Source organism: Cyclopterus lumpus, chromosome 5 (genome assembly GCF_009769545.1).
Source record: "Cyclopterus lumpus isolate fCycLum1 chromosome 5, fCycLum1.pri, whole genome shotgun sequence".
In the NCBI taxonomy this organism is placed as follows: Eukaryota; Metazoa; Chordata; class Actinopteri; order Perciformes; family Cyclopteridae; genus Cyclopterus; species Cyclopterus lumpus.
The window spans coordinates 1,189,493-1,202,928 of NC_046970.1; the positions used below are offsets into that span (position 1 = coordinate 1,189,493).

General features: G+C 52.1%; 1 protein-coding gene across 1 annotated transcript; it reads right to left on the bottom strand.

Annotated features, from left to right (window-relative positions):
* Positions 1-8: 8 nt before the first annotated feature.
* Positions 9-10,070, bottom strand: nek4 (NIMA-related kinase 4). The gene is made up of 16 exons (XM_034532679.1): positions 9,877-10,070; positions 8,604-8,870; positions 8,323-8,520; positions 4,939-5,046; positions 4,609-4,763; positions 4,346-4,505; positions 3,339-3,896; positions 3,212-3,262; positions 2,950-3,114; positions 2,592-2,723; positions 2,268-2,334; positions 1,696-1,898; positions 1,520-1,608; positions 1,168-1,382; positions 963-1,096; positions 9-681 (listed from the first exon to the last, which is right to left on the bottom strand). Exons 1-16 carry the CDS (start codon positions 9,961-9,963, stop codon positions 580-582), a joined length of 2,691 nt encoding a protein of 896 aa, XP_034388570.1. The 5' UTR covers positions 9,964-10,070; the 3' UTR covers positions 9-579.
* Between the last annotated feature and the right edge of the window lie 3,366 nt (positions 10,071-13,436).

The following is a 13,436-nucleotide window of genomic DNA, read 5'->3' on the forward strand; positions in this document are numbered from 1 at the left end:
GAATTTTTATTTATTTATTGGAGTACAAAAAAGCTGTTTTTTTATTTAGTGCATTCCCTTTTTTGTTGCTCTCAATGAAACTATTTGATTGTGGTCTTTAACATTATGGAAAATAGTGTAAACTAAAGAAAACAAGATTTAATAGAAAATATTTCAATATCTACAATACATCTATATCACATTGTGTATAATCAAATACAATACAGCCGAATAAGTGATCTAGATCTTCAGAGATACATCTAAACCAGTTATTGAAATTATAGCTTGCCTTATAAATAATTGCAAGTATCCACGAAAAAAAGTAGAAAGTTAAGGAGTGCTTTAACATCATTGCATAGAAATCCTGAAGATTACAGGAATAATAACATTCTGTTTGAAGAATGAGAAAAACAACTTTACAGTCATTTACATACGATTGTGTTGTGGTTGAGGCACGGAAGGAAACTCATTATTTTTCATGAACAATATTGACTGTTTCTACTTAAACTGTCAAATTTCTCCCAAAGACAAAGTTTCCCATCAGAGATTTTTAAGATGTTTACCTCTTCACAACAATGTGTATGTGTACATAAACAACGTTCACGAAACATTGGTGGCAATGTCCTCAAAGAACTTCAGCTGCCTCACCATCACGGCGTACGCTCGGTACTTCTCGGCTCCCATCTGGTCACGGAGGCAAAGCTGCAGCCAGAAATAGGATCATTTATGAATTAATGGAGTTCTACACCAACTTCACAGTTCAATTAATCATATTGTGCATCAGCCAGTTCATCTATTCTCAGTTATATAAGAATATCATTCCATTAGATCCTAAAGTCCATTCATCTGAGGGTGTCAGAACATTAACTCAGTTCCTGAGTACCACAGCTGTCTGGCTTGGGTTACTCTTCCTGGGATAGAAGTGCACAGCGTATTAACCTGTTCAGTGACACCACATGTGATCCGCTGCTTTTAAAGCATACTTCTCGTTTGGCGTCGTCCTCCACCTCCATGATTTCCAGGACCCGGTCCAGCAGCTTGACCCCCAGACCCTTCACCACGTCTGTCCTCAAGTGCTCTATGGCTCTCCGGATCTTGGCCGGACCAGACGTGGAGCCTTTCGGGGGGGAAGAGCTGGTTAAACACAAAAGAGTCGCAGAATGATCCTAACAGAGTTAAGTCTCTCACCGATTGGTATTTCCCCGAGGGACAAGTCCTCCACTTCCTCTCGAGCCTTCCCGTGAAGCACCAGAGTGTCTCTGTACTTCCTGTTCAGTTTGAACTCTGGTAACGCCGTAGAGCCAAACGCGCCGTCCGCCTCACTCACACCGTCTCCGGTCTCCATTCCCAGAGTCCGGGTCATCATGTGGACTAAGTCCTGCATGTCGCTGGATTCAGCCTTCCTGCATGAATCATGATTACACATCAAATCTTTCTCAAGCAATGTGAAAAGCCAATGTGTCAATGTGGACTTCCCAGAGCTAAACACTGAATCCGCATGGTGAGCCTGATGCTGTCATGTCCTCTGGTCCTCGCTCACCTTTCCCTGCAGTCTCCCTCCGAACGTTCTGTGGAACTTGTGGACGAGCTGCACTCGTCTTCATCGGACCGTTGCCCCGGCAACTTATCCTGCGGTCGAGACACAGACCTCCGTTTTAAATCACATTCAGCCTTTGGTTTGGTTTTGGCAGTTTCCTTTGTGTACTCAGTGAGTACCTGACAGCTGGTCCCAGTGATGCAGTCTGAGGCAGACCTGGTCCCAGTGATGCAGTCTGAGGTAGACCTGGTCCCAGTGATGCAGTCTGAGGTAGACCTGGTCCCAGTGATGCAGTCTGAGGCAGACCTGATACCTGGAGCGCTGTGGTGCTGATCTTTGGTGGAGGAGACGTCATAGGAGGCCCTTCTCATAACACCAACAACTGTGGAAAGAACTAACAAGTAAACTACACTCTGAGATCTGGAATCATGTAAAGACTTAAAATGTGCACACTGACTGACTGACTGACTGTCTCTGTGTCTGTCTGTCTGTCTGTCTGTCTCTGGGTCTGTCTGTCTGTCTCTGTCTGTCTGTCTGTGTCTTTGTCTGTCTGTCTGTCTCTGGGTCTGTCTGTCTGTCTGTCTGTCTCTGTGTCTGTCTGTCTCTGTGTCTCTGTCTGTCTCTCTGTCTGTCTGTCTGTCTGTCTGTCTGTCTCTGTGTCTCTGTCTGTCTGTCTGTCTGTCTCTGTGTCTCTGTCTGTCTGTCTGTCTGTCTCTGTGTCTGTCTGTCTGTCTGTCTGTCTGTCTGTTACCTGGCTGGCTGGAGACCTCCCCGGACTGCCTCAGTCTTCTTCTCTCTCTGGCAGACAGAGGCCGGTCCTGAAAATACAACGCACCCATATTGTGATTAACAGGCTGATCTCAGCCTGGATCAATAAATCAAAACCATCGACACAACGAGAATCAGGACAGAAACAACTTTTCACATGTTTGGTACTTATTCTATATTTCAATCTTTTTGTCCAAACTGTGACCTCAAAGGCTTTGACTGAAACAATGCTTCTTATGCGCTTCAGGCAGATTATTCAGAAATACAACAAAGGGTCTTCATACAGTGAGCAGCAGGAGGAGCTCACCTGCAGGACCCCACCCCCAGAGGAGGAGGGGGGGGCTCCACCGGCTCTCTGGCCCTCCGTGCCCCTCCTCCTCCTGCCGGCCACGCTCTCAACAGGAGGAGGAGGTAAAGGCCGAGGAGCCGTCGCCTTGGACTACCGGGAAGAAAAGCATATTTCCAACAATCATATCTGGACTTGAACTTAAATTGTGAGCGTCCATTCACAAATGCAATATGATGGTTCGTTAGAGCAAAAAGCAGAAGTCCCGTTATCCCACGAGCCTCCGTGATATTTCACATTATTTCATATTTGAATTCAGAGCCCAACTTCAAGACCCGAAGTTTACGTGCCCATCGTGAGCTCATGCAATCGTCTTTACCCGGCTCTGCTCCCCATGGAGTGGTGTGACGCCCCTCCCTCGGTGCTGCCGGGAGGGAGACGGGTCTGATGAGGAGGACAGAGGAGTTGGATGCTGAATGGCCGGACCCGGCCCACCGGTCGGACCCGGCCCACCCGGTATGGGAGACTCCTCTCGAACCGGCTCCTAAACAGACACAATGACACGTTTCCACTTTGAGCCACTGGGCGTCGCAGCGCCGGCTGAGGGTCTTTATTCTGGCTGCAGTGACTTCAACGCTCACCAGAGTTGGAGGGAACGGCTCCAACAGCTTTTCCGTAGATTCCAGGCGTTCCTAAGAAGACATGAACGACCACGATGAAGAAGTAGACGAGATGTCTCCCTGAGACTCTGTCACGAGGAGCACTTACTTGGACGCCTGAGGTCCGGCGTTGTGTCGGGGCGCCCTTGAGAAGGGTAACGGTGTCTCCTTTCCCGTCCACTTCCACAACTGGCTCCATATTGTCTCTGTTGGGTCTGTGTGCAGGTCTCCTCTCATGGATGTGAGGGTCCAGCTTGGGGTTCTGCATGCCAGCCTCTTGCAGCAGCTCCCAGGTATCATTGTTATCTCCCACAGCTGACATCTGTTTCTCCCCCCCGACAGGACCTGCGTCCCCAGGGCTGGGCGTGGCCTGTGGACGAAGGTCTAACACGCCATTGGAGGCCCTCCTCTCACCTGCTCCACCTGATCCCGCCTTCAGAGGGGGCTGACCAGGGGGGTCTGGCTTCCCTCTCCCCTTGCTGTCTTTGTCCACACTGTGAGTCATAGCTTCAGTACCCATTGGGTGGGGCTTCTCCGTCAGGTCCTCGTCCTCCTGCAGCTGGACATGAACGTTGCTGATCGTTGCCAGGGACGTGGTGCTGGCTCTCAGAGCCTCAGCTGGAGGTCTGGGGGGTGGTGGTGTTTGGACTGGAGCTTTCTCTTCTTTCTGAGGATGAAGGACATCTTGTTTGGGTAAACAGGCTCCACGGGACTCTCTATGACATCTCACTACCTGAATGTATCTACACAAACATGTTGAACATAAATAATCAATAATTAAACTTATTCAGGAGGGAATGTAGGTAATAAATATAAATATAAAGCTGCAAGATACATTTTGTGTTGGTTTGGTATCGTGTTAGCTCATCGTTAGCATGAATCTTCACCCTTTACTGTCCATGCCGGCCGTATGTTCACGTGGCATATAAATAAAAAGCATTCAAACGCACTCAGACACGAAGAGCAGCTTCTACACTAGCAGGGTGGAGTTTTACAGGAAACACCTGCGCGTCACTATTAGTTTATTACAAGATTGAAGAACTCATGGCGTACGTTTCAAACATCATGTACACATCATTCACATGAGTCGAGTGGTCAGTGTCTCCGGTCACTCACCCGCCTCCCTCTGACAAAGGGCTCCGGCTGGGGGCTTCGCTCAGGCCGATGGGACACCCCAGACGGTCCATTGATGGCTCCACCTCCACCTCCACCTCCACCTCCACCTCCACCTCCACCTCCACCTCCTCCAGCTTGCTTTCTTGACTTGGCAGTTTTTCTGGTGAGAACCAAATCCAACATAAACATATCGGAGAAGATACAGATTCTACTTCCGCTGTGAACAAACAACAGGAGACATCACAGCCGTCGGTGCTTCCTACTCTTTCGTGGCCTCGAGGAACAGAGCGATCTGCCGCTTGATGTAGGGCTGCCGGAGGATCAGCTTGACGTCGGGCCGGTCTTCAGGTCTCTTGCACAGCATGCTCTGGATCAGCTCTCCCAACTGGAGGTCATACCTACTGGGCATCTGTGGGAGCTGAGGAGGAAACCAGAGAGAAGTTACAAGTCATTGTGAAGTAAACGACATCCCTAGAATCAGGTTCCAGAACCAGAGCACACCGTATAGAAGAGGAACGATTATTAAACGCTGTCACTCAAACTTGACTTTCACAGAACGTGTCATAAGACGTGTGTAGGAAGACGAAACCCACCTTTCCTTCCACGATGCGATACACCAGTGAGTTCATGTCCTTGGCATTGAAGGCGTGCTTCAGGGTGGACATTTCATACACGCAGCAGCCCAGGGCCCACACATCGGACTAGAAACAGAGCATCCATCGGTAAGGCGTTTACTAGGAGGGGTCACGTGAGGGGTCACAGGAGGGGTCACGTAAGGGGTCACACGAGGGGTCACGTAAGAGGTCACAAGAGGGGTCACATGAGGGGTCACATGAGGGGTCACGTGAGGGGTCACGTAAGGGGTCACACGAGGGGGTCACATGAGGGGTCACAAGAGGGGTCACATGAGGGGTCACATGAGGGGTCACGTGAGGGGTCACGTAAGGGGTCACACGAGGGGTCACGTAAGGGGTCACAAGAGGGGTCACATGAGGGGTCATGTGAGGGGTCACGTAAGGGGTCACACGAGGGGGTCACATGAGGTGTCACACGAGGGGTCACACGAGGGGTCACGTAAGGGGTCACAGGAGGGGTCACGTAAGGGGTCACACGAGGGGTCACAAGAGGGGTCACGTAAGGGGTCACACGAGGGGGTCACACGAGGGGTCACATGAGGGGTCACGTGAGGGGTCACGTAAGGGGTCACAAGAGGGGTCACATGAGGGGTCACGTGAGGGGTCACGTAAGGGGTCACAAGAGGGGTCACATGAGGGGTCACGTAAGGGGTCACACGAGGGGGTCACATGAGGGGTCACACGAGGGGTCACACGAGGGGTCACGTAAGGGGTCACAAGAGGGGTCACGTAAGGGGTCACATGAGGGGTCACGTGAGGGGTCACGTAAGGGGTCACACGAGGGGTCACGTAAGGGGTCACAAGAGGGGTCACATGAGGGGTCACGTGAGGGGTCACAAGAGGGGTCACACGAGGGGTCACACGAGGGGTCACGTAAGGGGTCACACGAGGGGTCACGTAAGGGGTCACAAGAGGGGTCACATGAGGGGTCACGTGAGGGGTCACGTAAGGGGTCACATGAGGGGTCACACGAGGGGTCACGTAAGGGGTCACACGAGGGGTCACAAGAGGGGTCACGTAAGGGGTCACGTGAGGGGTCACACGAGGGGTCACACGAGGGGTCACGTAAGGGGTCACGTAAGGGGTCACAAGAGGGGTCACAAGAGGGGTCACGTAAGGGGTCACAAGAGGGGTCACGTGAGGGGTCACGTGAGGGGTCACGTGAGGAGTCACACGAGGGGGTCACACGAGGGGGTCACATGAGGGGTCACACGAGGGGTCACGTAAGGGGTCACAAGAGGGGTCACAAGAGGGGTCACATGAGGGTTCACATGAGGGGTCACATGAGGGGTCACACGAGGGGTCACGTGAGGGGTCACGTGAGGGGTCACACGAGGGGTCACGTAAGGGGTCACACGAGGGGTCACGTGAGGGGTCACACGAGGGGTCACATGAGGGGTCACATGAGGGGTCACGTAAGGGGTCACACGAGGGGTCACGTAAGGGGTCACACGAGGGGTCACGTAAGGGGTCACAAGAGGGGTCACATGAGGGGTCACGTGAGGGGTCACGTAAGGGGTCACATGAGGGGTCACACGAGGGGTCACGTAAGGGGTCACACGAGGGGTCACAAGAGGGGTCACGTAAGGGGTCACGTGAGGGGTCACACGAGGGGTCACACGAGGGGTCACGTAAGGGGTCACGTAAGGGGTCACAAGAGGGGTCACAAGAGGGGTCACGTAAGGGGTCACAAGAGGGGTCACGTGAGGGGTCACGTGAGGAGTCACACGAGGGGGTCACACGAGGGGGTCACATGAGGGGTCACACGAGGGGTCACGTAAGGGGTCACAAGAGGGGTCACAAGAGGGGTCACATGAGGGTTCACATGAGGGGTCACATGAGGGGTCACGCGAGGGGTCACGTGAGGGGTCACGTGAGGGGTCACACGAGGGGTCACACGAGGGGTCACGTAAGGGGTCACACGAGGGGTCACGTGAGGGGTCACACGAGGGGTCACGTAAGGGGTCACATGAGGGGTCACGTAAGGGGTCACACGAGGGGTCACGTGAGGGGTCACACGAGGGGTCACGTAAGGGGTCAAGTGAGGGGTCACATGAGGGGTCACACGGGGGGTCACGTGAGGGGTCACACGAGGGGTCACGTAAGGGGTCACGTGAGGGGTCACAAGAGGGGTCACGTAAGGGGTCACATGAGGGGTCACACGAGGGGTCACACGAGGGGTCACAAGACGGGTCACATGAGGGGTCACATGAGGGGTCACATGAGCAGTCACACAAGGGGTCACTTGAGGGGTCACGTAAGGGGTCACACGAGGGGTCACAAGAGCAGTCACAAGAGGGGTCACATGAGGGGTCACAAGAGCAGTCACAAGAGGGGTCACATGAGGGGTCACAAGTGCAGTCACATGAGCGGTCACATGAGGGGTCACAAGTGCAGTCACACGAGGGGTCACATGAGGGGTCACGTAAGGGGTCACATGAGCAGTCACACGAGGGGTCACGTAAAGGGTCACATGAGGGGTCACATGAGCGGTCACACAAGGGGTCACGTAAGGGGTCACAGGAGGGGTCACGTAAGGGGTCACACGAGGGGTCACAAGAGCAGTCACATGAGGGGTCACAAGAGCAGTCACATGAGGGGTCACAAGAGGGGTCACATGAGGGGTCACAAGTGCAGTCACATGAGCGGTCACACGAGGGGTCACATGAGGGGTCACACGAGGGGTCACATGAGGGGTCACACGAGGGGTCACATGACCGGTCACACGAGGGGTCACGTAAGGGGTCACATAGGGGGGGTCACATGAGCGGTCACGTAAGGGGTCACATGACCAGTCACACGAGGGGTCACATGAGGGGTCACATGAGGGGTCACAAGAGGGGTCACATGAGGGGTCACAAGTGCAGTCACATGAGCGGTCACAAGAGCAGTCACATGAGGGGTCACAAGAGGGGTCACATGAGGGGTCACAAGTGCAGTCACATGAGCGGTCACACGAGGGGTCACATGAGGGGTCACACGAGGGGTCACATGAGGGGTCACACGAGGGGTCACATGACCGGTCACACGAGGGGTCACGTAAGGGGTCACATAGGGGGGGTCACATGAGCGGTCACGTAAGGGGTCACATGACCAGTCACACGAGGGGTCACATGAGGGGTCACATGAGGGGTCACGTAAGGGGTCACATGAGCAGTCACATGAGGGGTCACGTAAAGGGTCACATGAGGGGTCACATGAGCAGTCACAAGAGGGGTCACATGAGGGGTCACATGAGGGGTCACATGAGCAGTCACAAGAGGGGTCACATGAGGGGTCACATGAGCAGTCACAAGAGGGGTCACACGAGGGGTCACATGGCGAGCCAACAGCCCCCCGTACCTTGTGGTTGTAGGGCTTATTGGAGAAGAGCTCCGGGCTCATGTAGTACGGGGTCCCGATGAGGGTGCTGGCCATATCGTTCTGGTTCTCCAGGACCCGAGCGATACCGAGGTCCCCGACCTTGATGATGTTGGTCTTGGTCAAGAAGATGTTCTGTGTCTTGAGGTCCCGGTGGAGAATGTTCCTCTCGTGCAGGTACTGCGAAGCAAAATCGCAAATGACTTCAGCTGCCGCGCCCTTCGTCTGCGTGCCCTTGCATGACCTTGACTCCCAACCCGTACCTGTAGGGCCATGGCGATCTGGACAAACCACTCCACCACCTGCCTCTCGGGTAGCAGCTCGCCCTTCTGCAGCTTGAGGCGATGATAAAGGTCTCCGCCCTCGCAGAAGCCCATCACGATGTACAGCTGGCAGTCGTCTCCTTCCCACGACTCCCTGTACGTCACGATGTTGGGGTGCCGCAGCCGCGACAGCAGCTGCGCCTCCTGCTCGGCAGCACGCCGCTCCCGCTTGGAGGAGGTGGTCAGGTTCAGCTTTTTAACAACGTACTGGGAGAAAAGGAAGATGGCCAGTGACTCTGCGGCAGTATCAAAAGTATCTAAAGTCCCCACGAGGAGAAGAACCACAGCTCACATCGACACATTCATGCAGTTAGCTAAAATAATGAAGTACTTTACATCTTCAGACCACACTACAAAACCTCCTCCACAGGACGGTGACGACGGTCCCCATGGGGGATGGGGTCAACGCCTTCTCGGGGTCACGGGGTCAACCCCTTCTCGGGGTCACGGGGTCAGTTGACAACATGCGTCAACTGTAAACAACAACATGAGCTTCACTAGCATGTGACTTTGTGTTGTCGTGCCTTCCAGCTCGTGTTCACATTATACATCCCAAACATCCTGGAAAAGTACTTGATGTACAAGAACTCGATGTACAAGAACTCGATGTAGAAGGACTTGAAGTACGTCATGTAGTACATGCTGTAGAAGTACTTGATGTACAAGTACGTCATGTAAAAGAACTCAATGTAGAAGTACTTGATGTAGTACATGCTGTAGAAGTACTTGATGTACAAGTACGTCATATAAAAGAACTCGATGTAGAAGGACTTGAAGTACGTCATGTAGTACATGCTGTAGAAGTACTTGATGTACAAGTACGTCATGTAAAAGAACTCAATGTAGAAGTACTTGATGTAGTACATGCTGTAGAAGTACTTGATGTACAAGTACGTCATATAAAAGAACTCGATGTAGAAGTACTTGAAGTACGTCTTTCAATCTTAACCGTAGCTGTGTCTATGGGGAGCAGTGTATGAAAGTAAAGCTACATGAAATGATGTAGGAGTACTTGATGTAGGAGTCCTAGATGGAGGAGTCCTAGATGGAGGAGTGCTAGATGGAGGAGTGCTAGATGGAGGAGTCCTAGATGGAGGAGTGCTAGATGGAGGAGTCCTAGATGGAGGAGTCCTAGATGGAGGAGTGCTAGAAGGAGGAGTCCTAGATGGAGGAGTGCTAGATGGAGGAGTGCTAGATGGAGTGCTAGTCTCACCTGCTTCCGGTCCGCGCGGTGCTTCACTAAGTCCACCTCCCCGTAGCTCCCTTTCCCAACGACCCTGATGAACTGGTACTGGTTCATTTCAGGAAGAGGCGCGAGACGCCGGGACGAGGCGGCCGCGTGACGTCATGCCAACGTTGAGACTTCGGAAACCGGAAACCGGCGGCTGAGAGTTTTCCTTCACTAGGCAACCGGCAGTTCCGAGTGGTCCAAACCCCGTCACAGCGCCGCCCAGCGTCAGGAGGTCCGAGTGGTCCAAACCCCGTCACAGCGCCGCCCAGCGTCAGGGGGTCCGAGTGGTCCAAACCCCGTCACAGCGCCGCCCAGCGTCAGGGGGTCCGAGTGGTCCAAACCCCGTCACAGCGCCGCCCAGCGTCAGGAGGTCCGAGTGGTCCAAACCCCGTCACAGCGCCGCCCAGCGTCAGGGGGTCCGAGTGGTCCAAACCCCGTCACAGCGCCGCCCAGCGTCAGGAGGTCCGAGTGGTCCAAACCCCGTCACAGCGCCGCCCAGCGTCAGGAGGTCCGAGTGGTCCAAACCCCGTCACAGCGCCGCCCAGCGTCAGGGGGTCCGAGTGGTCCAAACCCCGTCACAGCGCCGCCCAGCGTCAGGAGGTCCGAGTGGTCCAAACCCCGTCACAGCGCCGCCCAGCGTCAGGAGGTCCGAGTGGTCCAAACCCCGTCACAGCGCCGCCCAGCGTCAGGAGGTCCGAGTGGTCCAAACCCCGTCACAGCGCCGCCCAGCGTCAGGGGGTCCGACTGGTCCAAACCCCGTCACAGCGCCGCCCAGCGTCAGGGGGTCCGAGTGGTCCGCGTGGAGAAAAGGGGACCTTTACTCAGAAGGGCCGTTCCTTATGAATGCTTTTACGTGAGAAATTCTTTATTCACAAATGTTGAAGTATAAAAATTAAATCAACGTTTTATGCATTTTTGACAGAAGCAGGTTTGCACATTATTTCCTCCGCTGGAATTGTCAGATGCCAAATTGTTTCTGTGTTTTGCTAAAACACAATTTCTGAAACCTGGGCTGTCTTTGTCGAAAGTTCCTAAAACAAACACACAAAGTATGAATCATCTTACATCTCATTCAAAAGCAGACACTTATATTAATATAAAAATTAATTCTAAATTGGTATTTTTGCTTCACAACTTTCCACATGAACATGAATATAGACTAGTCTTAGAGATAGGGTAAGGAGATGAGTTTCCTCCTTAGAGCTCAGCCTTAGAGATAGGGTAAGGAGATGAGTTTCCTCCTTAGGACTCAGTCTTAGAGATAGGGTAAGGAGATGAGTTTCCTCCTTAGGGCTCAGTCTTAGAGATAGGGTAAGGAGATGAGTTTCCTCCTTAGGGCTCAGCCTTAGAGATAGGGTAAGGAGATGAGTTTCTTCTGTAGGGCTCAGCCTTAGAGATAGGGTAAGGAGATGAGTTTCCTCCTTAGGGATCAGCCTTAGAGATAGGGTAAGGAGATGAGTTTCTTCTGTAGGGCTCAGCCTTAGAGATAGGGTAAGGAGATGAGTTTCCTCTTTAGGGCTCAGCCTTAGAGATAGGGTAAGGAGATGAGTTTCCTCCTTAGGGCTCAGCCTTAGAGATAGGGTAAGGAGATGAGTTTCCTCTTTAGGGCTCAGCCTTAGAGATAGGGTAAGGAGATGAGTTTCCTCCTTAGGGATCAGCCTTAGAGATAGAGTAAGGAGATGAGTTTCCTCTGTAGGACTCAGCCTTAGAGATAGGGTAAGGAGATGAGTTTCCTCTTTAGGGCTCAGCCTTAGAGATAGGGTAAGGAGATGAGTTTCCTCTGTAGGGCTCAGCCTTAGAGATAGGGTAAGGAGATGAGTTTCCTCCTTAGGGCTCAGCCTTAGAGATAGGGTAAGGAGATGAGTTTCCTCATTAGGACTCAGCCTTAGAGATAGGGTAAGGAGATGAGTTTCCTCCTTAGGACTCAGTCTTAGAGATAGAGTAAGGAGATGAGTTTCCTCCTTAGGGCTCAGCCTTAGAGATAGAGTAAGGAGATGAGTTTCCTCCTTAGGGCTCAGCCTTAGAGATAGAGTAAGGAGATGAGTTTCCTCCTTAGGGCTCAGCCTTAGAGATAGGGTAAGGAGATGAGTTTCCTCCTTAGGACTCAGTCTTAGAGATAGGGTAAGGAGATGAGTTTCCTCCTTAGGACTCAGTCTTAGAGATAGGGTAAGGAGATGAGTTTCCTCCTTAGGGCTCAGCCTTAGAGATAGAGTAAGGAGATGAGTTTCTTCCTTAGGGCTCAGCCTTAGAGATAGGGTAAGGAGATGAGTTTCCTCCTTAGGACTCAGCCTTAGAGATAGGGTAAGGAGATGAGTTTCCTCTGTAGGACTCAGCCTTAGAGATAGGGTAAGGAGATGAGTTTCCTCTGTAGGACTCAGCCTTAGAGATGGGGTAAGGAGATGAGTTTCCTCCTTAGGGCTCAGTCTTAGAGATAAGGTAAGGAGATGAGTTTCCTCCTTAGGGCTCAGCCTTAGAGATGGGGTAAGGAGATGAGTTTCCTCCTTAGGGCTCAGCCTTAGAGATAGAGTAAGGAGATGAGTTTCCTCCTTAGGGCTCAGTCTTAGAGATAGGGTAAGGAGATGAGTTTCTTCCTTAGGGCTCAGCCTTAGAGATAGGGTAAGGAGATGAGTTTCCTCCTTAGGACTCAGCCTTAGAGATAGGGTAAGGAGATGAGTTTCCTCTGTAGGACTCAGCCTTAGAGATAGGGTAAGGAGATGCGTTTCCTCTGTAGGACTCAGCCTTAGAGATAGGGTAAGGAGATGAGTTTCCTCCTTAGGACTCAGTCTTAGAGATAGGGTAAGGAGATGAGTTTCCTCCTTAGGACTCAGCCTTAGAGATAGGATAAGGAGATGAGTTTCCTCTGTAGGGCTCAGCCTTAGAGATAGGGTAAGGAGATGAGTTTCCTCCTTAGGGCTCAGCCTTAGAGATAGAGTAAGGAGATGAGTTTCCTCCTTAGGACTCAGTCTTAGAGATAGGGTAAGGAGATGAGTTTCCTCCTTAGGACTCAGTCTTAGAGATAGGGTAAGGAGATGAGTTTCCTCCTTAGGACTCAGCCTTAGAGATAGGGTAAGGAGATGAGTTTCCTCTGTAGGGCTCAGCCTTAGAGATAGGGTAAGGAGATGAGTTTCCTCCTTAGGGCTCAGCCTTAGAGATAGGGTAAGGAGATGAGTTTCCTCCTTAGGGCTCAGTCTTAGAGATAGGGTAAGGAGATGAGTTTCTTCCTTAGGACTCAGCCTTAGAGATAGGGTAAGGAGATGAGTTTCCTCCTTAGGGCTCAGCCTTAGAGATAGGGTAAGGAGATGAGTTTCTTCCTTAGGACTCAGCCTTAGAGATAGGGTAAGGAGATGAGTTTCCTCCTTAGGACTCAGCCTTAGAGATAGGGTAAGGAGATGAGTTTCTTCCTTAGGACTCAGCCTTAGAGATAGAGTAAGGAGATGAGTTTCCTCTGTAGGGCTCAGCCTTAGAGATAGGTTGTGGAAATCTGGATCATGGTTCATGCCTACTCATTATTAATAATGTCTGTCATATTCATGTAATGTGTT